At 40.6% G+C, this 26,207-nt stretch overlaps 2 protein-coding genes across 9 annotated transcripts; both read right to left on the bottom strand.

Moving 5' to 3' along the window:
• Nucleotides 1–14: 14 nt before the first annotated feature.
• inpp5b (inositol polyphosphate-5-phosphatase B) lies at nucleotides 15–17,079 on the bottom strand. 6 transcript variants are annotated; one of them, XM_058053186.1, is made up of 24 exons: nucleotides 16,944–17,079; nucleotides 16,268–16,567; nucleotides 15,610–15,689; nucleotides 15,407–15,504; nucleotides 15,275–15,304; nucleotides 15,077–15,187; nucleotides 13,556–13,699; nucleotides 8,469–8,562; nucleotides 6,961–7,131; nucleotides 6,487–6,588; nucleotides 6,184–6,298; nucleotides 4,516–4,632; nucleotides 4,234–4,421; nucleotides 3,868–3,979; nucleotides 3,681–3,790; nucleotides 3,475–3,610; nucleotides 2,765–2,875; nucleotides 2,523–2,688; nucleotides 2,138–2,373; nucleotides 1,963–2,061; nucleotides 1,773–1,857; nucleotides 1,540–1,667; nucleotides 1,345–1,456; nucleotides 15–390 (listed from the first exon to the last, which is right to left on the bottom strand). In XM_058053186.1, exons 2-24 carry the CDS (start codon nucleotides 16,322–16,324, stop codon nucleotides 266–268), a joined length of 2,727 nt encoding a protein of 908 aa, XP_057909169.1. In that variant the 5' UTR covers nucleotides 16,325–16,567; nucleotides 16,944–17,079; the 3' UTR covers nucleotides 15–265. The 6 variants fall into 6 exon arrangements, with proteins under 6 accessions (XP_057909169.1, XP_057909168.1, XP_057909172.1 ...); XM_058053185.1 differs by having other exon boundaries at nucleotides 16,915–17,043; XM_058053189.1 differs by lacking the exons at nucleotides 15,275–15,304; nucleotides 15,407–15,504; nucleotides 15,610–15,689; nucleotides 16,268–16,567; nucleotides 16,944–17,079 and adding an exon at nucleotides 13,798–13,929 and having other exon boundaries at nucleotides 16–390.
• A 261-nt stretch (nucleotides 17,080–17,340) lies between these two features.
• Nucleotides 17,341–25,711, bottom strand: LOC131105374 (uncharacterized). 3 transcript variants are annotated; one of them, XM_058053416.1, is made up of 8 exons: nucleotides 25,435–25,711; nucleotides 22,277–23,107; nucleotides 21,990–22,027; nucleotides 21,805–21,900; nucleotides 20,905–21,061; nucleotides 20,729–20,793; nucleotides 19,520–19,618; nucleotides 17,341–18,122 (listed from the first exon to the last, which is right to left on the bottom strand). In XM_058053416.1, the coding sequence occupies exons 2-8, from the start codon at nucleotides 23,091–23,093 to the stop codon at nucleotides 17,874–17,876; spliced, it is 1,521 nt and encodes a 506-aa protein (XP_057909399.1). In that variant the 5' UTR covers nucleotides 23,094–23,107; nucleotides 25,435–25,711; the 3' UTR covers nucleotides 17,341–17,873. The 3 variants fall into 3 exon arrangements, with proteins under 3 accessions (XP_057909399.1, XP_057909400.1, XP_057909398.1); XM_058053417.1 differs by lacking the exon at nucleotides 25,435–25,711 and having other exon boundaries at nucleotides 22,277–22,390; nucleotides 22,463–23,137; XM_058053415.1 differs by lacking the exon at nucleotides 25,435–25,711 and having other exon boundaries at nucleotides 22,277–23,137.
• Nucleotides 25,712–26,207: the final 496 nt, after the last annotated feature.

The raw sequence follows: 26,207 nt of genomic DNA, 5'->3' as shown, positions 1-26,207 counted from the left end.
CAAAACAGCCACTTTCCAACAACTTTATATAGAAAACACTGATACTGGAGGGATCAGAAACATTACAATACAAATTGTTTTTAAATAAACATACATTAAAAGTGGTCTCTCAATGCACCCACGGATAAGTCACTTATGTTAATTAACATACTATCTTGATGTTTATGAAGACTTTCCAATGAATATGCAAAATTATGATTAACAGTTTATTTCAAACATTGCACAATAGCTTTTAGTGTTAATTTAACATAGGTGGTCCTCAAATCTAGGGTGACGACGATGACAATGATGCCTGGACTAAGAAGTGCTGAAAGAACTCCCGCGCCTTCCTCTTCTCTGATAGGTCCTGCTTGGTGGGCGACCTGAGGAGCAGCGAGGCAAAGATCGTGCCTACACAAAAGGAAAACATGGCAGGAGCTCAGAAATTGTTGCCAGGTATTAATACCATTCTCATTTATGAGTCTAATGTCTAATCAGTTGCTAAAGTTGAAAGCCCTGAATGTTGTACAATTTGGAATTTGAACCAAAACTGTAAAAAAAAATCAACTTAGAATCAAAGGATTAACTATTTTGTTTTTTCTTTGGCTTTTTTGGAGACATTTGTTCCAAAAAAGGAGCTTGTCATAGTGTAGTGGTTAGCATTCTGGACATTGGAGCGGATGCCCCAGGTTTGAATCTCCACTAGTAAGCACCATCGATATTTGTCAGGAAGGGCATCCGGAATAAGCCAGAAATCGGTATGCGGATCAAAAAGTTTTGTCCGGCAACTCCGGACAAAAGCATAAAGAAACAATTTGTTCCAAAAAAGGAGCTACAGAATGTGAGAAAAAGAATATACAGATAGAGTGAATTGTATTTATTTTTATTCATATAATTACCTTTGTGCATTTGAAAGTGAGCCCTAAAAGAAGTTTGTGAGAAGCTACCGGATGAATGGGCGTGCCCAGGTACAAGCTGTAGGCCCCACGCTCCCCCTCCGTTTTGAGATAATGGGTGAAGCTGGACTATTTGCCAAACTGTTTCTGAAGCGCTCAAAAAGGGTTTATTCATTTATCATCAACAGTAGAAAGTGGGTTCGGCAGTAGTCTGGAAGTCCTTGGGGGTGCTTGGGAATGTGACCAATCACAACGGAGTAGGCATGCCTGGAGGCTGGCAGTGTAAGTGTGTTTTTTACATGGCATGTTAAAATATGACTTATAAGTTGCCTGTACAGTTAATTTAAGTTTTATGATGGCAACATTTTATTTGTATTTCCATTGTTTCTTATGGCTGTAAACGATTTCAAAATCCAAACAAATTGAACGTATGTGATAAAGAATAATTTGCATTTTTTTAATGTCTTACCTACGATGGTTACATCTAACCGATTACTTGCAGAATTCTTCAACAGCTCCCGCAGGAAAGCGGCTAAGTAGTTAAAAACATTTCTGTGGCACTGAGGTAGCGTGGAAATAACCTTTAAAAAAAACAAAAAAAAGACATTTTAGATTAAATGTAAATTAAATGTAAGAAACTCAAACAGTACAATGCGGTGTGTACCTTCTCACACTGGCTGGCATTAGCGCAAGACTCAAGGCAGTGCTGGTAAAAAGCATAGGGGACCACTGGCTCTGGGAGGGCGTCCAGGAAGAGGAGCAGGGCTTCCGCTACTGAGTGGTTGCTGCCAGCTGTAGGTCATTACAAAGTTAAGGCCGGTCTTAACTGCATTAGCTATTGCGCTATTATCTCACTGTCCCTGATGTAGACAACAATGATGGTTTCTAAAAGGATACAGAGAGAATCTGCCATGCCGGTGTCGAGGCAGTCCCTTATTTCGGCAAATTCACTCCGGAGTCCAGGTTGCTGAAATATGTCTTCCTGTGAATACATAATATATAATATAAGGTGATGTGTCAAAACAACAGAGCAATTTGTGTTTAAGTATATGTAGCTGACAATGGCTTAATGATCATAGTTTTGTACCTGTTTGATTGCATTGCGAAACAAGTGATCCACCATCATCCACAGTTCTTTTGGAATGTCGAGAGGCTTTTCATTGCTCTCATTCCCAGACGTTACCACCTGTTGTTGAGATGCCTTTCAAATCAAAAGGTACTCAAGTGTGCTTATCTGCAAGTATGGAAGAAAAGTTACCCACTAGTTCACGAAGGGCCTCCTGGGGCATGTCTTGGATGGGCTCCCTTAGCCGACACAACATATGAATGGGCGTGCCAAAGCAGCTGGGCAGGTAGCGTCCCGTCACAGAAATGAAGTAGTCCTTGCCACGTTGCAGGTGCAGGACCAGAATGTCTTCCATTTCTTGCTTGCAAGAGTTCAGCTCAGGCGCTGTTGAGCGGTTGACAAAAACCTCCAAGTCGATGTCCACTGAAGTGCCTAAAATGTAAACAAAAGGCTAGTAACTGCTAAAATTAATTCACACATCCACCAGACGTTGGTCATTTTTATTCACATAGGTGCAAAACAAAATGTTCCATAATGCAATATGTAAAGACATGGGTTCTGTAACATCAAACACGGCTCACCCTGAGGAATAAAGCCTTTGGGGGGGTTGGCAGTGAGCCAGGGCTTGCAGTACGTGTCCTCGTTTGGCTTCTGGATGAACTCAAACTGACACGGGACCTGGCCATCATTGAAGAGGCTCAGCGTCTTGGCGTGGTGCTCCATGTACTTCACATTCTCAAAGTGGAACTGAGGACAGGATGGCAGCCATCATTGTGAATAATGACAATAATGCTTGGTTTCACTTCATTTAGACTTTTTTTACCTCTCGCTTGGACAAGGTTACGGACGGAATGCACTCGTTCTCCATCTTGTCTAAATTGCGAACAATTTCTTCAAAGGTCTTCTTGTAGGATTCTGCATTAACTCTCTTTATCTGTGATCCAATGGAAAGGATTGTTAACGTTTAATATATTGTTAATGCAATTAATCTAGAAAATATTAATAAATGAAGCATTTGCACCTTTAACACTGTACACTTGCATTTTTTTACATTTTGTCTAGAATTAGCATCAATGAAACTGGACTAGGGCAACTTTCAGTTGACGTGATTTAAAAAAAACTATAAAAACATAAATGTGTAAATGACATAAAATTTTATGTAAATGCATTATTATTTATGCCATTATTTCATAAAAATCTCCCAGATATTGAGTGTTTTATAGTGTTTTAGTGAGAGGCAATGAGTACCACTTTTGACAGTCCTTGAATGTACCATAGGTGTGTGCTAACTTTCTCCCACGCTGTACACATAGGGTACGATACTGTATTTTTTTTCATCAAAAATGTTGTCCCAAATACTCTCCAGGAAGTACATGGGAAAGGTTTGACTGTGTTATTGAGTGCTATGGTGGAATGTTGCAGCAAAATCCCATTGTACTGGCTAGGTTCTGGGTTACAAACCACCGTATTAGCTATCACGGCTTTGAGGGAGCTATTGTGCCTCATTTATTCTCGAAGAAAGAAGCTCCTTACCCCGATTACAAGCACAGAACTGACAGGTTTGTGGTCACTGGTCTTGAGAGCCATGTGACTCTGATAATGTTGCTGCTTGATCTCCTTTCCTCGCCACAGAATACGATCACACCACGCAGGAACGCGGCATTTTTCACTAAATTTACACAAAAAAAAAACTTTACTTAAAGACTGTGGGAAAATATTTTTTGTGTGTTTGACAATACCTGGTATCCCACATGTCGGAGCCTGTGTCATATTTGTAGGTGGGCTGGAAGTCGATCTCGCCCTCCACAAAGCCAACAAACACCGCCTCCTCGTCGATCTGCCTCTTGAGCTGGAGGATCAATGCAACCAGTGAATGACAATGGTTTAAACCACCATAAAAAAATATAAAAACAGTAATCAAAGTACCTGATCGTAAGTGTGCAGCATCTCAAAGTCCTTCTTGCTGATGAGATCCTTTACATTGTTGACATCGAGGTCGCTGATCCTGTAGTTGAGGTCCCCAATCCATAAAACCACACTGAGAAAGGACGGTTCAACAATGCATATTCAGTGACATAATATAAAACAATGATAATACTTTAAAGAGGGATTATTCTCTATTGCCACATATAGTGGCCTGGGGCATGTATTTGCTGTATGTGCACAATTTCTTGGCAATTAACAACATGCCGTGTATCTATTAGAGCAGAGGTCACTACATGTTGTAGTTTTATGTAGTTTTATTGTAGTTATATGTAGCTGTGTACTGTAAATGTGATGCTCGCTCCATACTCATGCTTCATGATGTTCAGCGGAGGCTGAGTAGGATCAATCGATCGAAACTGAAGCCGGCTACAAATGTCCTTGTAGTCCTGATTGCGCCTCTCGTACTCTTCGACGTGTGCCGCCAGGTGAGAGTTGACCACGCAGATGTCCGAGTTGTGGAAGCGGAATCGTATTGCCACGGCGCCTTTGTTTCCCTGTCGATCCACAGGATAGTGATTGATAATGATTGACAGGAGAGTGGAATAGAGAGGATAATTCTGGGGAATGTATTTGAAATCGGGTCTGTACCATTCGCCCCATGATGCCGGTTCCCACCGACTCGGCCTCCACGTCGGAGATGAACTCCGCATGCTCCTTCTTCACGTAGAAGAGCAGCATGATACCCACCAGGCGCACCAACTTCACCTGCAGCAACATTTATTTTCAATCCATATTCAACACCATTAGCAGGAAAGCAATATCCTCAAGTGCAGTCTCAACAATCAGACCTAAAAATGTAATATTTTCATATTCAATCATATTATATAGCTTGGCAGTGGGTTTATCTAGACCAGGGGTGGGCAAACTTTTTGACTCGCGGGCCGCATTGATTTAACAAAATTGACAGGGGGCCAGACTATATATTTTACGCATATAATTCTAACAGTCCACCTGGAATGATTGTATCTGTAAGTGTCATGCAACCTGCTATGTATATGTGCTTGTGTCATTTTTTCAGGAGCACTTTGTAAACAGCAGATCACATCAAATAAACAAATTGATTAAAAAAAAAAATACCTAAACCATCAAAAGGTTGGCTAAAGCCATGATGTCAGGTTGTATGTTAAGTTTGGAAAGAACGTGCGGGCCATATTTAAACACATGGCGGGCCGGATGTGGCCCCCGGGCCGTAGTTTGCCCACCCCTGATCTAGACAGATCGCTAGCCAATTGTACTTTAGTCTACCTTTAATTCTAGCAGAACATGCACAAGAAATGCACTGCAGCCACTTTCTGGTTAAGAAAAGCACATTGGGTTTTGACTGGTAGAGGTGTCCGATGCTGATATTACAGGCTTGAATATGGTTGCATACCAATATCAATCCGATATCAGCACAGCTGTTTGTTTGTAGTGTTGAATGTTAGAAAAGGCTTGATCAAATGACATCACTCAAACTGAAAACAATACTCAGCAAAAGTATGCATGAGAAAAACTTACCCATTTACTTCTTTAAGCATCTGAGGTACAGTTTTATGCACAATGTAGTGGCGGCTAAGCGTAACAACAATTTAAGGTGCTCAATTAAGCGTTTAAATAGGACTTTACTAACCACTGACACGGGTTGGTCATCTTTACTGTTGTAGCTAATGACTTTTTGTCATACAATGCTGCTTCAAATGTGCAATGAGTTTGGTCGTCTTAAAATTCCCTGGTTCTGTGCCACCAAGGGAAACTTGTCCATGTCAAGTGTTGCACACTTTTACGGACATTAGCAAAAAATACAAACACACTTCCTCCACGTTTAACACGTTAGCACACAGTGTTGTGATCGCGTGGGCTCTATCTGGCCGCTGCTGGACAGACGTGCTGGGGCGAAGTCTGGAATCAACTTCTTGTATCGGAGTGCCAACAGTAGATATTTTAGAAAGTCATTTAGATACAAATTTTTTGCTGATATTGACCGGATATGATGTCAATATTGGATCGGGACACAACTAATTGTTGGTGTTTTGATGTCTAAAAGATAACTTGTGTGTGTGTGTGTGTGTGTGACACAGAGTGACTTTAAGTGGATGAAAATATGTTAACACGGGCAACTGACAGAGGAAGCGGAAGCTGTTAATCTACTGTCAGCAGTCACCACAAAAAGGGAAGCAGATGAAAGAAAAGAAATCCAATTATTAGGACATAATGTAACGGTAATAGTCACATTTCCATAAATTCTTGATTAGGGTGAAAAAAAGGAGACGTTCTTACTAAGGCATACTTGGCATCTGGATGCAAGGCTTCAGACACGGCCTTTGTCCACTCCAGCTCTTTAGGAGTGTCGTTGAAGAAAAAAGCCTCTTTGCTAAGGTCGAGCTCCTGGAATCTAGCAAAAAAAAAGTGTCCATTTATTCAGAGTTCTTTACAAGGTACCTTTATAATCCTCCACAGCCAACTGAAACGTAGGCAGGATCAGTGGGTGCTTTATCTTAAAAGCTGATCCGTGTTCACCTTTGAGTGGTTGGAGCCTGGCTGTGGGATACGTTATGGGTGTAGCTGAAGTTGATACCTTACCCCACACAGTACATGTCAGGAGGGTCGGGAGTGCAGCTTAGCCATGGATGGAGGCTTTCCTTCGGTGTCTGCCCATTCACATTATACGTGCCCAGGAAAAAACTGCAAGAAAGAAAGAGCGTTAGACTGCATACACAGATCCGTCAACAGGCGGCAGTGTGTGGCGTTGACTTCTGGGAAATTTGTACAATTCAATAATACATAATACAAAACTACAAGCAGAGTGGAGTCAGTGCTAACACCTACAGGCTGCTGCTATTGCTGCCTAATTTAGCAAAGAGCTGCACACACAAGTACAAACCCACAGACGTTGACTCACACTTTTTTTTTTACGTAACACTTGCAGTGTGTTGACAGTTAAGCTTGTAGAATATATATATGTAGGTTACGTATTTTACACTGACATTAAGGTATACCCGCAAAATCCAGAAACATAACTAAAATACTACAACAAAACCAAATTAATAAACCTACCTGAAATGTTCTCGGTAAATGTACAAATCCTCATTCTTCAGCAGCTCACACCGGATGAGGTTGTCTCGCAGGCCAAACTGCGGCATGGCTAAAATGTGCGCTTTGTTGGACGGCGTGTGGCTAGAGGAGCGCACCAGGTCATCACGCTCGTCTCGGCTGGAGATGCCCTGGCTATGGAGAAGGAAGCGAGGCAGAGCGAAATGCAAGACCGTTGGATTATTTTGTCATGCTGATTGCGTGATGATACCCTCTGACATAACACAGCACTTGTCTCCTTACACCTAGGAATGATACAACGTTATAAGAGACTGATGTCCAAATGTAGATGACAACCAGAACTGGTATGCAAGTCAAGCTCTATTTCTGTGTAGAGCAAAAAGGAAGGGAGGGAATGTAATATAGCCTCTATCCTTCCAGGAATATTCTGTAACTTAACTCCATCTTTGAAGATCAGCTCAAGTGCGGCAACCGTGGAATGCACGGCTTGGTAATTCGCCTCAATAAAAAGAAATGTACTATAAACTAGGCATGGGCCATCTTCCCCTGATGCTAGGATGCTAACTTTGCAAGCACTGGGAACCCTCTAAAGCTAATACTTACAAGTAAGTGAGTATACCAATGTTGCCCTAACTTTTATTGAGCCAAGGTACAAATTTTACATTAGATAAATCTCACATGCCATACAACGTACCCGGTCATTAGCATAATGCAAATGTGCAATATTTCCATCACTGCCTCTGTTACTAGCTCAATCATATTTATTTATTTAACAACCCATTACAATACACTCATATGTGACTTTACTCACCTGTATACACCGGTCATTATTTGCACTATGACCCATTTATCACTGCACTAAAATTAATATATCTGCTCCTGCGCAATACTATGTGTATATTTTGGATATCTTGTATATATCTTGTTAAATTGTCTTTTTTACTCTACTTTTATATACTTTTTTTCTTTTTAAACTTGACTACTGCACTGAAAGGAGAAGCTCTCCAATCTCGTTGTACATCTTGTATAATGACAATAAAGACCATTCCATTCCATTTAATGTAATTTCCCAACTACAGTAACAAGTACAGCAACTTACAAGTAAAAAAGCATCCCAAACATGAGCTTATGTCTCAAGAGCATTAAACATTTATCTTGGAAAATGCTGCAATTGTAGTTGCGTTAACACTTATGTTAACATCTTAAAGTGATGTTTGCGTGAACTTCCTGTAACTGCTGGCTTTTTAAGTTTCTTGCTGTAAAAGAAAGAAACTTAACTCACTTAACCGAGAGTCAATGTTTTGACGCACCGTTTGTTTTTCCACACGCAGTCGTCCTGTAATTAATGTTCCACCGGTGAATTTGAATAATACATTTACAGCTATTTAGTGAGTATTTGCAGCTTTCAACAAAAAAATGCTCCAAAAGTCTTTCATTCGAAAGCCTTTCCATCATTTGGTACAAAGCTGGTTATGTAAAAGTATTAATGACGTTACTAAGAAAGACTTTACCTCTCAGGGGCGTAATGTGCTCTGGTGATGTGCGTCGCACTGTTGGAACTTTTTTGCCCTTCAAAGCTTCCCTTTTTCTTGTCTGACGATTTCTCTGTTTGCAAAAAGTAGAGAGTGGGAAATGAAAGGAATCAATAATGAGCAAAAATTTACACACCACATTAGGTACACATGCATAATCTAATGGGGTCCCATGTTTGACAATTACATAATTTAATTAACCACAATACCTCAGCTCCTGCATTGATCGGTCAGTGCAGGTGTACCTAATGACGTGTCTGTAGACTAGTGCTTCTAGTTAGAGTCTCTGCATCTTAAATAGGTTGCATCTAATGGATGAGAGGGGTAGACAGCATGGCCTCTGTCTCCTGCAGCTTGGCAGGACAACACAGCTGGCTGAGCTCCTACTGCAAAGCAAGGAAATGAACTCTATTCCATAGCTTAAGGTGCACCTGACTAAAATCACACAAAAACAGACCTACTCAATACATTTTCAGCCCAGCGCCTGTGCTGTACACGGCGACAGTGAGAGGCATTGGAGGTGTTAGAAGTTGAACAGGAAGGGCAAAAGAGGAGTGCCCTCGGTCAACCCAGATAACTGTGAAATGATTTTGCAAAAGCAGTGTGCTTGAAAAGGAACTCAATATGGGTGGTCAAGGATGAAATGCACATCACTGTAAGTAGAACAATGCAATGGATGTTTACTATCAGTAAATGTTGTTATAACACACAATTAGCTGTCGGCTAGCATACAAACACAAAACACTGCATCATTCATCACAATCACCATAGCAATCATGTCCTCCACACAGACTCGCGTATTTTAAATAGAAGTAAAAGAAGTCAAAAAGACATGAAAAATGTTTTTTTCAGTCTTTGGTCATTCAATGAGGGCTTGTTCCACTCAATTTTGTTCAATACGATCGATGAGGGTGTTTTTGTATGACTCTGTTTGCTGATTTATTTTGCCTCCATGCAATGGATGTTTACTATCAGTAAGACTGAAACATTGTGCTACCATGCAATAATATAACTGTATTACCTCATTAGGTTGTTTATTTCCTCAACTGTAGCATATACCGAGCGTTCATTAGGGCCTAGTTTACTTGAGGTTTTTAAGTAGATGTGTATTATTTCTAAAAGGTTGATATTTAGTTCTGTTGTCCTTTCGTAATTATTTTTTGCATCATTTTATGAACGTAAAACTATAAATATTGTCTATTAAATGTGCTATGTGTTAACATGTATGGGTGTCTGGAACGCTTTAATTGTATTTACATTAGTCAGACCATTTGTAGCTAATTAATGACCTTAACCAATGCACTGTACATCAGTTTTTTCCCCCACAAAGGAAAGGGTAGACTCAGTCACCATTTTTATGGACACTACCCGGCTTGTCCCATACAATATAAATACAAGTTTGTTTTAATAATCAACATAACATTGCTTTTTTAAATTATTATTTTCAGTTCAGTCTTGACATTTTTAGCATTGTTTGAAAACTGCCGCACTGTCTCTTCATAGTCCACCGTAGAAGTCAGCTTTACAGATGACATAGTTTACATTCCTGTGCATACTTAGCTCATCTTAACTAATGAGCTCAGCTAGTGGTTTGCTGGTAGTGGTAGAGTGAGATGGAATTTCACATATAATATGCATCTTATTCAAACGCTCTCATATTTTACACTAGTCATTCATAGCCTTATAAGCACACATGCACAAAGTTCAATATTACACAACTCACTCTGCTCTATCAATGCAGCTTAGAGCCATAAAAATTGACATTCTCCAATGCACAGCGATTAAACACGACAAACCAGTAAAGGATAGCGTTAAGTCACATAGAATACACCCTTAAAACGCAGATTGTGTCTCAATGAATGACATGTTATTACAACTCTATAACCACAACAAGGGGCAACCTCAGTCTTCCTGACGACTAGCATCACAACATCAGCGAAAAACAAAATACAAGTGGTACAGCAGCAATTTTGTATTAATGTAATAGCTGACAGCTCATTCATGCATTTATGAGATATTTCAGGATAGTGTCTGTGATTTGTAATATTAGACGACTTCCTGTCAAGAATTGACGGCAAGCTTGAAATCACTTCCTTTAGCTCGGCGGCTAGCTAATTAGCCAAGTTAGCTATCAATGGCGTCAACCACACTAGGGTGCGAATAATACGGATGGAGAAAGATTCTTTTCTCATACCAGAGTCTTTCATCACCCTTGACATGTCTCTTCTCTATCCCCGCACATTCTGGAGAGGAAAATGGTGCTGTCCGTGAGTCCACACCAGGGAGCTATGGACTGAGACCTGCCCATGCTAGCTTTACAGTGATGGGAGGAGTTATGTCTTCACTCCACTGATTGAGAAAGACATCCAAACTTCAAACACTTGTGTGTGTGTGTGTGTGTGTGTGTCTACAATAACGACATTTAAATGTTGTTATAACACACAATTAGCTGTCGGCTAGCATCCAAACACAAAACACTGCATCACTCGTCACAATCACCATAGCAATCATTTCCTCCTCACAGACTCGCGTATTTTAAATAGAAGTAAAACGGACATTAAAAAAACGTTTTTTTTTTCAGTCTTTGGTCATTTAATGAGGGCTTGTTCCACTCAATTGAAGGTGAAGGTGTTTTTGAACCCCCTCGTTTTTGTATGACTTTGTTTGACGATTTATTTAGCCTCAGCTCTTGTACTCTGTGGTGGTAAGAGGGCAAACCGTTCATTTCAGTGAACCGGATCATTCCGGTTCATTGAGTAAAAAGATCCGTTCATTTCGGTCAATTGGTCGTTAGCCTGTGAACTCCCCCCTGTGCATAGACCCGGTCAGCCGTGTCGAGTCAGTCCGTTCACTCATGTTCACGTTCGTTCCGACTCAACAGCACAACAACACGCGAGTCATGAACGAACTGGTCAAAATAACTAGTTCTTTGAATGAACGAGGTCAACGGGTATATTAGGGGCGGTGACCTCGTTCATTCCGTTCACAAAAAAGAACTAGTTCTTTTGATCCGTTCGTTCATGAACGACACACCACTAGTCCCCTGTCTCAGTTATCATACAATATTGTGCATAACAAAAATGTTACCTTTTGGCACATTTATGCTTGTGGTATTAATAAAGATTCCTAGCATTGCTTGTTTATTCAGCCATCTTGGATCACACATCCAAGAACCATTCTTGTGACAACACTACACTCTCCTTTAAGACTCATTTGACAAACCAATATGGGAATGTTACACAAATTAGTCTGTTTGCCAATATTATCCTTCTGTGTACTTGAGTGCTCAAACAAAGCATCCCAAGTGTTGGTAACTCTTTTATCATTACAATGCCTCAAGCGGCATAGAAAATGAAAAGAAGGAAGGGGCCAAATAAGGTTGGAAGTATTAGCACTTTGATTAAAAAAAAGCAAACCTATTGAATTCCAGAAATAAAAGTGTCCGTATGTCTCTCGCTTCCCCCCTTCGTTGCTCGTCATTACCTTCTTTGCCAACAAGTAAAGGTAAAAGTGATGTTAAATGTTCATTTATCCATTTTATTTGTCATGTTTATGTATTTTGCATTGTTTATTTTGCAGTATTTTCCATCAAATGTATTTTGTGTTAACATTGTTTCCTATGGGAAAAAATGTTTCAGTGTTCTTACAATTTTTCTATAAAACAGCAGTTTTGTCTTTGGATACGTAGAGATAGTATCATGATGTCAATTTCATTCTATTAAAGACTTTTATTAAACTAACCATATTGTTGATATCGATATAAACTGGATTAGCACTGTAGGAGGGGCGGAGCAGAAGCCCGGAGGGTAGCAAACAGGCTACCGTGTCTGCGGTGGAAGAAGTCGGCAAGAAATAAACAGTAACTTTAATATGGAGGTACTTAGAATCCAGAGCATTCATTCATTTTCTACCGCTTATCCTCACGAGGGTTGCGGGGGTGCTGGAGCCTATCCCAGCTGTCTTTAGTCGAGAGGCGGGGTACACCCTGGACTGGTCGCCAGCCAATCACAGGGCACATATAGACAAACAACCATTCACACTCACATTCATACCTATGGACAATTTGGAGTCGCCAATTAACCTAGCATGTTTTTGGAATGTGGGAGGAAACCTGGAGAAAACCCACGCATGCATGGGGAGAACATGCAAACTCCACACAGAGATGGCCAGGGGTGGAATCGAACTCGGGTCTCCTAGCTGTGTGGCCTGTACACTAACGACTCGGAATCCAGAGGAACAAAAAAAAAATTTCAATCATCATTTTCACAACCTTAGAACTTGGTATAAACGTCAATATGAGAAAAATGTGCGATGTGCGTATTCATTCATATCTTCACAGGGGTCGCGGGGGTGCTGGAGCCTATCCCAGCTGTCTTCGGGCGAGAGGCGGGGTACACCCTGGACTGGTCGCCAGCCAATCACAGGGCACATATAGACAAACAACCATTCACACTCACATTCATACCTATGGACAATTTGGAGTCGCCAATTAACCTAGCATAGGCTCCAGCACCCCTGCGAGCCTTGTGAGGATAAGCGGTAGAAAATGAATGAATGTATCTGTTTAAAAAAAGAGAATGGTCCACTTCATTTTAGCAGCTATTTTTAGATTTTTTTTATGTGCATCTTGCATGAAGCTTTAACATAAAAAAAAACATCCTCAGTTTAAAAAAAATTATAAAAATTTTGGCTTTGATTTTGTCTAAACTCACTTTGTGGAAAAATATTGGGATATAGATATATACTGTATATTGATATTCAACCTAAACATATTGGGATACCGGTTTTTGGTCCATATTGCTGAGCCCTACCCCACACATCGACACCTACATTGATAGCCTGAACACCAGTTGATTTATTTGGCCCCCACGGCAAAATTTGACAAAGTTCAATTTCTAATAGTGATAAATTGCTTCTATTTTTGGTTTGAAAAAAAAAAGTCATCTCAAGGCAGTGACATAGGGCAGCCTTAATAGATGAACTATCACCTCCTGATGTGATGTTATGACTTAACACCCTCAGACGAAGAGTTAAAAAGTTTATCGGTGGTAATGCTTGAGACAAACCTGTTTTCCTGTGCTGGTTGAGTTTATTCAGTGTGGTGCCGAGGGGTGCGAAGGCTTGTTTGACGAGTCCCTGGCCTCTGGTGGCTGTTCGGTATTTGCTGATCCACTCAAACTTGGTTTCTTGGCTTGGAAACTTGCAAACATCTGCAGGCAGACAATGAAACAGGTAGACATGAAAATCTATCGAGAATACAAGCCAGAGAGAGTTTCTTCTTGTGTTGGGATTCGTTCAAACTGCTCACCGTTATTATTTGCTACAGCTTCACTTTGAACAACAAGCTCATCTAATCCATCCATCTCTTCGATCCGTCACAATGCAAATCACCTTTGCGGGTACTCCCGACAACGTCTTCATTCGCGCTGCTGAGAAGATTCTAGTGGAAGATAGCACCCCGGCGATGAAAGTGACGTATCTCTAACAAAACTGCCTGACTCATCCCATCGCGGTGAGCAAATAAAAGTTAAAGAAGTTGGAGAGGGGAAAGTGTTCCTGCACTTCTTTCGGCAAACCCCTTAAACTCCGCCTTCATCAGCTTTCACTCCTGAATGAGTGTTTACAGCCAAATGAGTCGGGTAAAGTTGGGTCCATTTGGAGCAATGCGGGTATTTTGCTTGGAGTTAGCCGCACCAGCACAACAAGGAAGGTTGACTAGACAAACAGGTTTTTTTTTTCCCATGAAAAAAAGTGTTTGACATAGAACAGTTTTCCGGGAAGTGGGTGCATTAAAGACGTACAGTGGAACTTCCACAACACCATGACACAAATGCTTTTTCTTTTCTTTGTCATGCCACCATAGAAGAATACCAGTGATATCATTGAATCGGAACTGGAATGGACTTACATCCCCATTTGGGCTGAATGTGGCTGAAGTGATAATAAGTTAATAACAATAATAAAAGAATGAGGACCCTCGTATCACAGACACACACTTGTCACGTTGTCAGAGGAGGGATATCATATCTTTTTGGTACACTGAACTCAGAGGTGTCCACATTTCTTTACAGCAAAGGCAGCATACATAACATTTAAAGGATGCAGGGTGCATGTCTTATATATTCTTCACTATGCTTAAACCAGGGTTCAATTCCACCCTCGGCCATCTCTGTGTGGAGTTTGCATGTTCTCCCCGTGCATGCGTGGGTTTTCTCCGGGTACTCCGGTTTCCTCCCACATTCCAAAAACATGCTAGGTTAATTAGCGACTCCAAATTGTTCATAGGTATGAATGTGAGTGTGAATGGTTGTTTGTCTATATGTGCCCTGTGATTGGCTGGCGACCAGTCCAGGGTGTACCCTGTCTCTTGCCTGAAGACAGCTGGGATAAGCTCCAGCACCCCCGCGACCCTCGTGAGGATTAATTAATGTTTATTTTATACCTTACTATTATTTCTATTTACGTTTTTTACGAGGTAGACATGTTAACCCTGAAACAGACACATTTCTAAGTTCCACCATTGTTTTGAATGGCTTCCTGTATTATTGTGCTATGTGGTTTGTGCTTTAAATGGAAACTCAACTGACCGCTCCACGCTCTGATGACCTCGGCGAGGAAGAGGCGTGAGTGGGACCCAAAAGGAAGCGTGAGCTCCAAATTCTCTTCCTGGTAACTCACTCTCACTCGGGTATCAGCGCCTTCAAGAACACACACAAACACACACAAATAGTGAGTTACTTAAATTGCACTGTTGAAAAAAAATCACACCATAAAGAAAAACTCACCAACAAGTGCAAGATCCTCTGGGGAAGATACTACGAAATGGAAACATGCATTCAAAGTGATGTCACATCTTCCGAATTGTGTGATTGACAGCGTGGTAACTCACTCCCTACCTTGTGTGAATAAATACTCACTCTCAACAACAGCAAATTCCAGGCAGATTGGTACGACATCCTCCAGGCAAACATCATCAGCAGTGATGGCCATCCGTCGATGGGTATAAATAAAGATTCTACAAAACAAAGAATAAATAAAGGACTGTAGGGTTACATACTCTACATTCTACTGACATCCAATACAATGAAAGTAAAAGAAAAATAACCACATGACAACTCACGCATGTTCTTTTGCAGACTGTACCAATCCCAGCAGTCTGCTTTCAGTGATATCATCTAAGAGGACGTCACATTGTACAGCATGTTTTCATATGAGTTAAGTTTAAATAATTATACATAACAAATAGAAGCCCATAGAAAGTGTCTGAATGCACATTTTACACTAATTTAGCCCATAATATCACTGCTTTGCACGTTGTCTCGTGTTAAATGTGTACAGGTAAAGATATACTCCTAAAATGCAATGAGTGCAAAAGCCAAGCACTATATTATGCCCCTGAAGGTAGCACAATGTGCTTTAAGCTCTATTTATTGAATATACTCACTGTTCTTTAATGCAGATGAAATATAACGCTGAAGTCTATAGCTAAACTGATGTTGAAACAATGTTGCCATCTAGTGGTAGAAAGTTGCTATTACCAAATTTGGCTCACCTCCTGGTAAATGTCTAAAAAAACACACACACAACCGTGTCCTTAAAACGCATTTCCACCATATAAACATTACTTCTGCTCATGTAAATTCATATTTAAGCTTACAGAGATACAATCACCCACGTGGTGATTTTAAAAGGCTTCACACTGTGGATTAAGAAACTAAATCCCGCCATTTTCAGTGGAAAAAACACACAATTCGGCACCACAAAGCAAGAAAGGATACTATTATGCAGTTTTCGGATCCTTGCAGAGTGTCTTGGATGGCTACAGACTGATCCATGGTGGTTGTAAGAGGTAGGAAAACTTGCAGAAAGTCTACGCGTGGGTCATGGATGTCCCGAGTGGGGTGCAGCACGACGGACAAAACAGCAGCCTGGCGGTTGTTGCCGCTTCTGCTTGTTGTTGGACATTTCTTCGTGTGCCCAAAGTCCAGATGTTGTTTGCTGGATGTCTACAAAAAGTGAAGACTGCCACGCACTGATTCTGTAACCAGCGGCCCCCTATGACGTCACAACCGGGCGGGCTGTCAACACACAGTACGAATAGGAGGTTAAGTTTAGGACTAGTCCTCTGTCTAGGTAAGAGATCTAAAGAGGATTATCGGGCTGATTGCGTGAAAGCTCCTCAGCATAATAGATTACAAATGTGAAGCATCGACAAGTTTTCGAACGAGAATGAAAAAAATGAGGCTAGCTAGAAGCTAGCTAAAAAAGTAACACCAACATAGCTTCGACTCCAATTTGATGATGTCACTCACGTTTAAGCTTCATAAAATGAGTCAAAGTGTAGTGTAAGACAACATTTACGTCAAAAATAACTCATGGCTGAATATAAAACTATAAAAAGCGACTATAATAAGTGTTAGCTTACTAGCAGGTACAAGGATGTTGTCCACTTACACCCATTTGCTTCGATTAGTCGTCCTGTTCAAGTCAATGTGATTGGATTGGCTACTTGTTGCTAGGCAGAATTTTAATTTTTTAACGCTTATCCTAACGAGGGTACAGGGCGTGTGATGGAGCCTATCCCAGCTGTCTTCGGGCGAGAGGCGGGGTACACCCTGGACTCCTCGCCAGCCAATCACAGGGCACATATACAGGAAACTGCGAACTCCTGCGCACTAACCAATCAGCCTTTTTGCCGCCATCCGCCATTTTATTTGTTTACGTGAGACAGCGCCTCCTGCTGTGGAGCTGCTTCTATTGCCTAGAGTTCCCATTGTGTTTTCTTTTAATTTACATTGCTAGTGAGTATTATCCCCACTTGCACTCATTAATCATATAAATATGCGTCAATTGATAAGATTTATTTAATTATAGAAATAATTGTATTTTGTACAATACGCAAAACTATATGAAGTCGATTCCAGTTGACATGTTTGCCTTAAAAACCACACAAACATATTCACAATTCACAGGGAAACCCACAAACAAAAACCACAACTCATTGATTTAAAATGCAAATAATCTCAAAAAATGACTTTTGAAAAACAAACAAACCCTGTAACAGCTCGATGTTTGTGTTTGCGTAAAGTGCATTATATATCATAACAGCTGCATTATTCTCACAATGGCTTTTTAAAGGAGGGCAATGAAAAGAAGCGTACAGTATCATTAGGTACACCTGCAGTATCTATAATGTGATGTTTCTGAACCCTGTATTTTTCTATAAATACTTTTAAAATGAAATTGTCACTGGCCTTTAGACAAAAAAAGAACTCAAGAGGGGAATGTTTTTAAACGGAATTTCCTAACATCCTGTACATACAATCACATATCAGCAACAGAAAAAGACGGAGGTGTAAGTGATGGAGCTCTCAGTGTGCTTTCTCACAGAAGAAAACCTAAAGCGACGAGCCAGCAGAGTAAAGATGCCAACTGTTCTGCGTGAAAAATCCTGCCGGCAGAGGATTGGAAGTTCACCGTGCCGTTCAGCCACAGGCAGGAAGTCACGGTGACGTTGCAGCACTCCAGGTGACATGGGGGCTGTGTGGTGGGTGTGCACATTGTTTCGCTCGAGCAGTTAGCTGCGCAGCCTGCCGTCCACCGTAGGTCAGAGCCGACTGTTTCTTTTTTCAGCTGCAAAGGTGAGAATGGGTGGAGGGGTGGGAAAAAAATTGGTGCGGGGCCAATGAGTTTGAGTCTATTCTACACCAGTCAATCACATATACTGCAGAATAACCAATACAGTGCCGGTACTCATATGTATTATACTGAAATGACTTAGAATGGTAATATGTAGCTACTTCAATGTCGTCTTCCTTTTTTATGATTTACTTTTATCATAATGGTTAATATTTTCATGACTACTACTACCACTAATATTTCAGTAATATCACTGTGGCTGTTTAATACTTTATCCTCTCCATTATGGTCTTTTATAACCACCATATACATTTGCTGATGTAGTCCTTTTTGTTTCTGTTGTTCTGTTATTGTCATTGCAATTGTTGTTCTTGCTGTTGTTCTTGTCTCTTTTTGTCCCCATCTTGTCCCCGCATTCCCCCTTCTGTTTTTTTTTCTTATTATTTTCTATCCCCTCCTGCTCCGACACGGATGCTCCAAATTTGCATAACAACAAAACATCAAATAAACACTTTTCCTAACACAATTAATATTACAGTTGTATTACAGTAGTTCGATCAAAGGCTTAAATGGCTTATTTTCAGTGATTATATCTATTATATTGGGTAATAGGAGTGTAAAAGTGACTATAGGGATGTTACATCATGTCTAAAGGGCTCTAACAATAATTAAAAAAACATGTAGAGGGTCGTAAATAGGTTTTCTATGCTGTAAATATTTGATTTATAATAAGGAATCCAGGGGGCTGCATGGTGGACGAGTGGTTAGCGCGTAGACCTCACAGCTAGGAGACCAGGGTTCAATTCCACCCTCTGCTATCTCTGTGTGGAGTTTGCATGTTCTCACCGTGCATGCGTGGGGTTTTCTCCGGGTACTCCGGTTTCCTCCCACATTCCAAAAACATGCTAGGTTAATTAGCGACTCCAAATTGTCCATACGTAATTGTACGTAACATTGCTGTAAGTGCAGTATGTTTGCCAGACAAAAGAAAAGGACAGTATCTTCAGCGTGTAACAGAGTAAGTGCATGGTTTGAAATATCTTTTCCTCTATGTACTAGCCAATGCGCCACAAAATGGTGTGTGGTCAGGATGGCGATAGCTGCGCCAGCTATCTAGCATGACATCATAGCAGCGTGACACAATGCAACAGTGGCCAATGAATTTAACAAAAGAAAGAGGAAGGCCACATAGTAAACAAAGGACAACAATGGATGGATCAAATCCGGTGTTTGTTGTTCTTTCTTCTTGGCACTGGGCACCGAGTACACAATTCCATAGTCAGTTTGTTTTTATACAGTTTAAATGTTCCTTAACAGCATGTACCGTGCAGCAATGAACATTATTTGGTATCGGAATAGCTAATTGTAGCATCATTAGCGGCGATCCTCACCTGGCAGTGCAGATCTGAGGAAGAACACGTCTGCAATGTGCTGCTAAAGCTCGTGTAGCAAGTCGCACCGGTGCACGTGCCTTCATTGCATTTGTTTCCCTGAAAGAACAGGAGATGAGAAAAGTAGACACACAGCAGCACACTTATGTTGCATCATACGATATGTTGCCCCTTTTTCCACTGCATGGTGCCTACTTGGTTCGCCACTCGCTATTGGGAATTTTCCACTGGCAAAAACAGGCACTATTATTAGTGTTAGCAGGGACACTATGGAGGCAACGTAAACATTTGAGGACATACTATGACTAGAAATAGGGCTGCACGGAAGTCGAGTGGTTAGCGCGCAGGACACACAGCTAGCTCAAAGTTCAATTCCACCCTCAGACATGTCTGTATGGAGTTTGCATGTTCTCCCCGTGTATGCGTGGGTTTTCTCCGGGTCCACATTCCAAAAACATGCTAGGTTAATTGGCGACTCCAAATAGGTATGAATGTGAGTGTGAATGGTTGTTTGTCTATATGTGCCCTGTGATTGGCTGGCGACCAGTCCAGGATGTGCTGGACTCGCACGGAGACAGCTGGGATAGACTCCAGCACGCCTGCAACCCTTGTGAGGATAAGCGGTAGAAAATGAATGAATGAATGTACAGTGTGGGCTGCACGGTGACAGAGTGGTTAGCACACAGGGCTCACAGCTAGGAGACTCGGGTTCAATTCCGCCCTCGGCCATCTCTGTGTGGAGTTTGCATGTTCTCCGGGTACTCCGGTTTCCTCCCACATTCCAAAAACATGTTAGGTTAATTGGCGACTCCAAATTGTCCATAGGTATGAATGTGAGTGTGAATGGTTGTTTGTCTATATGTGCCCTGTGATTGGCTGGCAACCAGTCCAGGGTGTACCCCGCCTCTCGCCTGAAGACAGCTGGGATAGGCTCCAGCACCCCCGCGACCTTTGTGAGGATAAGCGGTAGAAAACGAATGACTGAATGAATGAATGACTATAAATACAATGGAACCTGATTATGTCACGCCCCTCGGATGGGCTGACTCACATCAACATAAGCGAATAAATCGGCAATAACCCTTGCTTGCAAATTTACATGTGACTTTCGATGGAGACAAGAAAAATGGAAAACTGCCCCCAACCTGGTAGAGTAAGAGCTGCTTTGTGTAGTGCAAAAGTGTCATAATGACGTTCTTTAGTCCTTACATTATCTGATGTCGTTGGCTGGGGGTTGGCCATGGCTGTGGTGACGGGCGCGGCGGTTGAAGCAGCTGCCGGGCAATAATGACAAAAAAACAAAACAAAACAATGACTCGACTTGCTGCCCCGAGCAACACGCGGAGGATGCTCAAATATCCCAAACAAAAGATGAAGTTGTGTACCTGCAGACGGCATCATCACCATGGATGCAAAAGTGGAATTGAGGCAGCCCGTGTAGTTGCAGCAAGCCACGCTGCAGTTGGTCTGGGAGTCGCTCATGCAGCTGTCGTTGCAGGACGAGCTGCAGCCAGCCATGTAGTACATGTCCATCTTGCACAGCTGACGCAACATTGCACAATTACACAATTACACAATTACACATGAATGTGTCTTAGCAGGCACATACTGGACTTTAACTTCAATGTCTATGCAGGTATAGGCTTGTCATCATTTTAATTTTATTTAAAAAAAGCCATTGTATTGTGGCAAATGTTAGCAAATGCTCCGGAGTAAAGTTTGTCCTAACTATGAAGTCATGTCATCATTATAATATAGGCGTATTATGACAAAAATTGTATCATTATTAAGTCATAGTAATACAGGAATGACGTTATAATTTTTGTAGTAATAAAGTCTGAACTTCCCAAGCGTAAAGCCATAACATTACCAGAATAAAGTTGTAATTATACAAAAAAACCCTCACATAATATTGCAAGAATACATTTATGATTTTTGCAGAATAAAGTCATCATTTCATGAGTGTAAAGTTGCAATTTTATGTAAATAGAGACTTAATAGTACAATAAAAGTATAATGTAATTTTATTGTAAAAATTCTACAATAATGAATTCATAATATTACAAGAATAAAATTAATTTACAGCAATAAAGTCGTCATATTTTCAGAACCAGGGTTGTATATGCTGATAATTTTACAGGAATAAAATAGTATAATATTATGAGAATTAATTGGTAATTTTACTTGAATAAAGTAATCAAGTCCTAAGAATCAAATTTAAAATTTTCCAAACATTTATCAGTACCTCATGTAGCATGCAGTACATATGTAGTTGGCCTCCCTACCTTACACCATTGACCAGCGGCACACGGAGTCATATTTTGACTGGCGTACATTGTGTTGCAGTCTGAGTAGTTACATGAGAATTCAGGACAATATATCTGCATTTCGGAAAGAATAAATAATATGGATGATGATGACAGTAGCACTGCTATGTAATGCAGTACAGTGTATTTTGTAAGTAACTTGCCAGGCTCATTGCGGTTGTCATCATACTGGTCATGTTATCTGTGGTGTAAAAATGGACAGGGAAGAACAATGTCATAATAATTATAATATCATACATTTGATGATAATTAAGACAGGTGAAACCTACATGGTTATGGTTTTATAAGCCCGAAACAAATTAATTCACATTTATATAATTCCTTATATAGGAAAAAACAATCTGGTTTTGGATTTGTTTAGAAAAACTTGGAAGTCAACCAACATCATCAAATGGATTGTGCTGCCTTAACTGGTGCAAACTAAACATACCAGAGGAGGCTGTCGTCTGAGTGGTGGACTTCATGGAGGTCCAGGAGTCAGTGTTTGAACTCACGGAGGAGGGTGAAGCGGCGTTCGCCATAGTTGCGGTGGACTTGGGCATTGCTGTGGAGGAGGCAGAGTTGGTTCCTGTGTTAGGAGCACTGACTGAGCTAACAGACGCTGTGAGTGTAGAACCAGCAGCAGTTGTTCCTCCGGACATTGGCTGCATGGTGCCGGTTGCTGAGCCTGTGGATAAGGGTGAGCTTGTGGGTGTCTGGGTGCTGGCGGCGGTGGTGGTCGGTCCCTCGCTCGCAGGGTTGGTGCCACTGGTGGACCACTGCATGTTGGTAGTTGCTGAGCCTGTGGATAAGGGTGTGCTTGTGGGGGTCTGGGAGGCGGCGGCGGTTGTGGTGGCTCCCCCACTTGCAGGGTTAGTGCTCATGGTGGGCCACTGCATGTTGGTAGTAGCTGAGCCTGTGGATAAGGGTGTGCTTGTGGTGGTCTGGGTGGTGGTAGCTGTGGGTAATGTACTTCCAGAGCTGCTTGAGGAAGACTGCATGATGTTGGAAGAAGAGCCTGTGGGTATTAAGGGTGTGCTTGTGGGGACGGGGGTCATGGGGGCTCCGGTATTGGAGGTGACTGTGGAGGTAGGCATGCTGGCGGAGGACATTGTTGTACCTCTAGATGTGGTGGAAGAGACGGGCTGGGTGGTGGCCGGTGTCGATGTGGCAACCATGGTGACTGTGGAGGTGGGGGCTGTGGAGGTGGCGCCTGAGGTGAATCCTGGCATAATAAGAAGACCTAATAAGAGGAGGTGTGATGGCATGATAGCGCTGCAGCCTGGGAACATTACAGAAAATAAAGTCATTAAAAAAAACATCAGTCAAGTCAAAAACATATTACAAGAATATACATCCATGCGTTTTCTATGCCGCTTATCCTCACGACAGTCGCGGGGGTGCTGGAGCCTATCCCAGCTCTCTTTGGGCGAGAGGCGGGGTACACCCTGGACTGTTCGCCAGCCAATCACAGGGCACATATAGACAAACAACCATTCACACTCACATTCATACCTATGGACAATTTGGAGTCGCCAATTAACCTAGCATGTTTTTGGATCTCAGGTCTCCAAGCTGTGTGGCCTGCACGCTAACCACTCATCCACTGTGCAGCCAACAGAAACATTTAACAAGAATAAAGTAGTAAATGTACAGGAATGTTGCAGGAATGAAGTTGAGCCATTAAATTATGAAAATAATGTGAGAGGAATAAAGCCATAATATTACGAGAAGTTGTAATGTACATAATTTTAACTTTACATACATAAAGATATATTATTATAAGAATAAAAAGCAAAACAAGTTAAAAAAGTCATATGAGCAATAATTTCGAAGAATAAAGGAGTAATTTACTCAGAAATAATGTCGTAATTAGACATGATTAAAGTTGCAATTTTACGAGATTAAAGTTGTTATTCTATCAAAAAATAAAGCCACATTTGTCATAAATAAATATAAATAAATATAAATAAATATAAATAAATATAAATAAATATAAATAAATATAAATAAATATAAATAAATATAAATAAATATAAATAAATTAAATAATAATAAATAAAGTCCTAATATTACCACAATGAATTTGTAATGTTACAACGATACAGTTGTAATCCTCTTCAAATCAAGTTGTAATTTTACAGAACTAAAGTTCAACAGGAATAAATTAACACCTTAAGTACACCTTAACAAAAGAGCAGAAGTGTGTAAACTACAGCCATTATAAATGCCAAATAAATAACAAATTGTTCATACATTTTGTGTGGCCCTAAGAGTACTAAAACTGTGGGGTTTTTTTGTCTCTATAGAAAACTGATGCTGATTATGTCATCAGCTCAAAAGCTAATCCAAACAACAAAAGACTTATCTCTCCTATACAAACTATACATGAAGTCAATACAATCTGTGTGTATTGTAAAATTAGTTGTGGTCATTATTGTTGTGGCAGGAAAGAAGAGCCGTAATGATAAATCACAGGAGCGCACATGACAGTATATAATATGATGACATCACGGTGCTTTCAAAGATGTTCTTTGGACACAATGCAGATGATTTACCACCCCTAACGGCTTTGTCAACCATAATGAAATCGATCCAAGCAAATATTTTCGGAGTCACCTGCTCCTAATTGTTGACATGAAACTGATATCATAATAGTTTGCTTAAGGGAAGCAAGAACCACATTCATGCAATTTGTTTACTCCCTTTACACACACTTCGTCATTCCTGCTAAAAATATCTTTGTCATATCGTGATTTTAGTGAGCGAGTTTATCCGCGGACACAATTAAAATGTTTTTCTTTCTGGAACTGTCCTCGTGGGAGAACCGCTAAGCAGGCACTGCTTGTTTTTCCCCAGCACAGCCTCCTCTGGGCTCCACACCCTGGAAACTCAATGACAACATATCTCACTCATTGCACAATCATTTGGAAACAAATATATAATAACAAATTATATATATATATATAGATATACATACTGTACATATAGTTGTTCAGTTAATATAGTTTTTTACGATCACTATTTTAACTTGATTGATTATTTTCCATGCTAAAAATATAATTGCTGCTGAACATGATGTTGACATAATGACATAATGTTACTAAAATACTATAAGTGTTAATGATAACAATAATTATTATCAAAATTATTAAACCAATGCATATAATTCATATAAAGAAAAATTTGTCTTTCACAGTGACGTCATTGCTTGTTATGGAATATAAATCTATATATATAAATATTTAAATGTATGAATCGAAATTACACACCGAAATAATGTCGGTCCAATGCACTCACACAAAAAAAATCCAACTGTTTAAATTGAAACATATGAAAATGTAAATTAGACTTGCCTTTATGATGATGTAACATCATCAAAAATATACATAAATACATATTTTTTAATATATTTTTCTGATTTTATGTGAAAACAATTTGAATTCATTGAATATTTAAAGTTGTGATAATAATATGTTATATATATGTATGTAACTTTTGCATCCTTAACACTCATCATCACCCTGTCACTGCATTAAAATGCGTTTGCATTAAAACTACAAAATGCATTAATAACGCAAAAACTAGTCTCCACTTGGGTCCACTCACCTGTCGCGTTGTTGCTTCTGTCAGCTGTGGATGAAGTGAATGAGGCGTTGTGGAGAGTTTCTTTCCCGCTGTTCTTGCTGTCTGTCAAGCCCACCCCTCCTTCCTCCTTTTTTGTGATGCCGTAATAGGTGGACGCCCTCACCTGTGCACTGGGAGGAGACAATGTCTTGAGGGGGGGTTTAAAAAAAATTTTAAAAAAAGGAGATTTAGCTTAGTTTCCACAAGAGTTTGACACGAAATGTCACAGAAAGCGAAAGCTTAAGGTAGCAGGGATGATGTACTTTGACTTGCATCCTCCATCACGTCACGTCAACACAATGGAACATATTGCATTACAAATCACCGTGTTGCACACCTCCCTCTAACTCCGTCACGTCAACAAAAAAAATATCTCAGTGGATTAAACCTTCTTCCTGTTAGCTGATATTTGAATGAGGCACTGGTTGAGGTTGTATATGGAGGCCCTTGGTTTCGGTTGAAGACAATGTGAAATCAGACGCCCCCTCACCCTACTCCATGACCCCCCCCACCTCCCAGCACACTACAATTACGCCTTTGTGGCTGACAGAACATTGAATTCTTTGACACAAAAGACGCTCAAATCACAAATCAGACGTGATGGCTTCTCACGGCTAATTCTTCTTGTAGTTGTAATTGTTATTAATAACAATGTTTTTTTTGGGTTGGTAACCTTTGGTTTCTTTGGGGATGTTTAAGTTCTCCACTGCATGGACCAACGATGCATTACACCTCCAAATACCTGTTACCCGATC

The sequence above is a fragment of the Doryrhamphus excisus genome, chromosome 17, assembly GCF_030265055.1.
Source record: "Doryrhamphus excisus isolate RoL2022-K1 chromosome 17, RoL_Dexc_1.0, whole genome shotgun sequence".
Lineage (NCBI taxonomy): Eukaryota > Metazoa > Chordata > Actinopteri > Syngnathiformes > Syngnathidae > Doryrhamphus > Doryrhamphus excisus.
The sequence above is the reverse complement of the archived record's forward strand: the minus strand, read 5'-3'. Positions and strand labels throughout refer to the sequence as shown.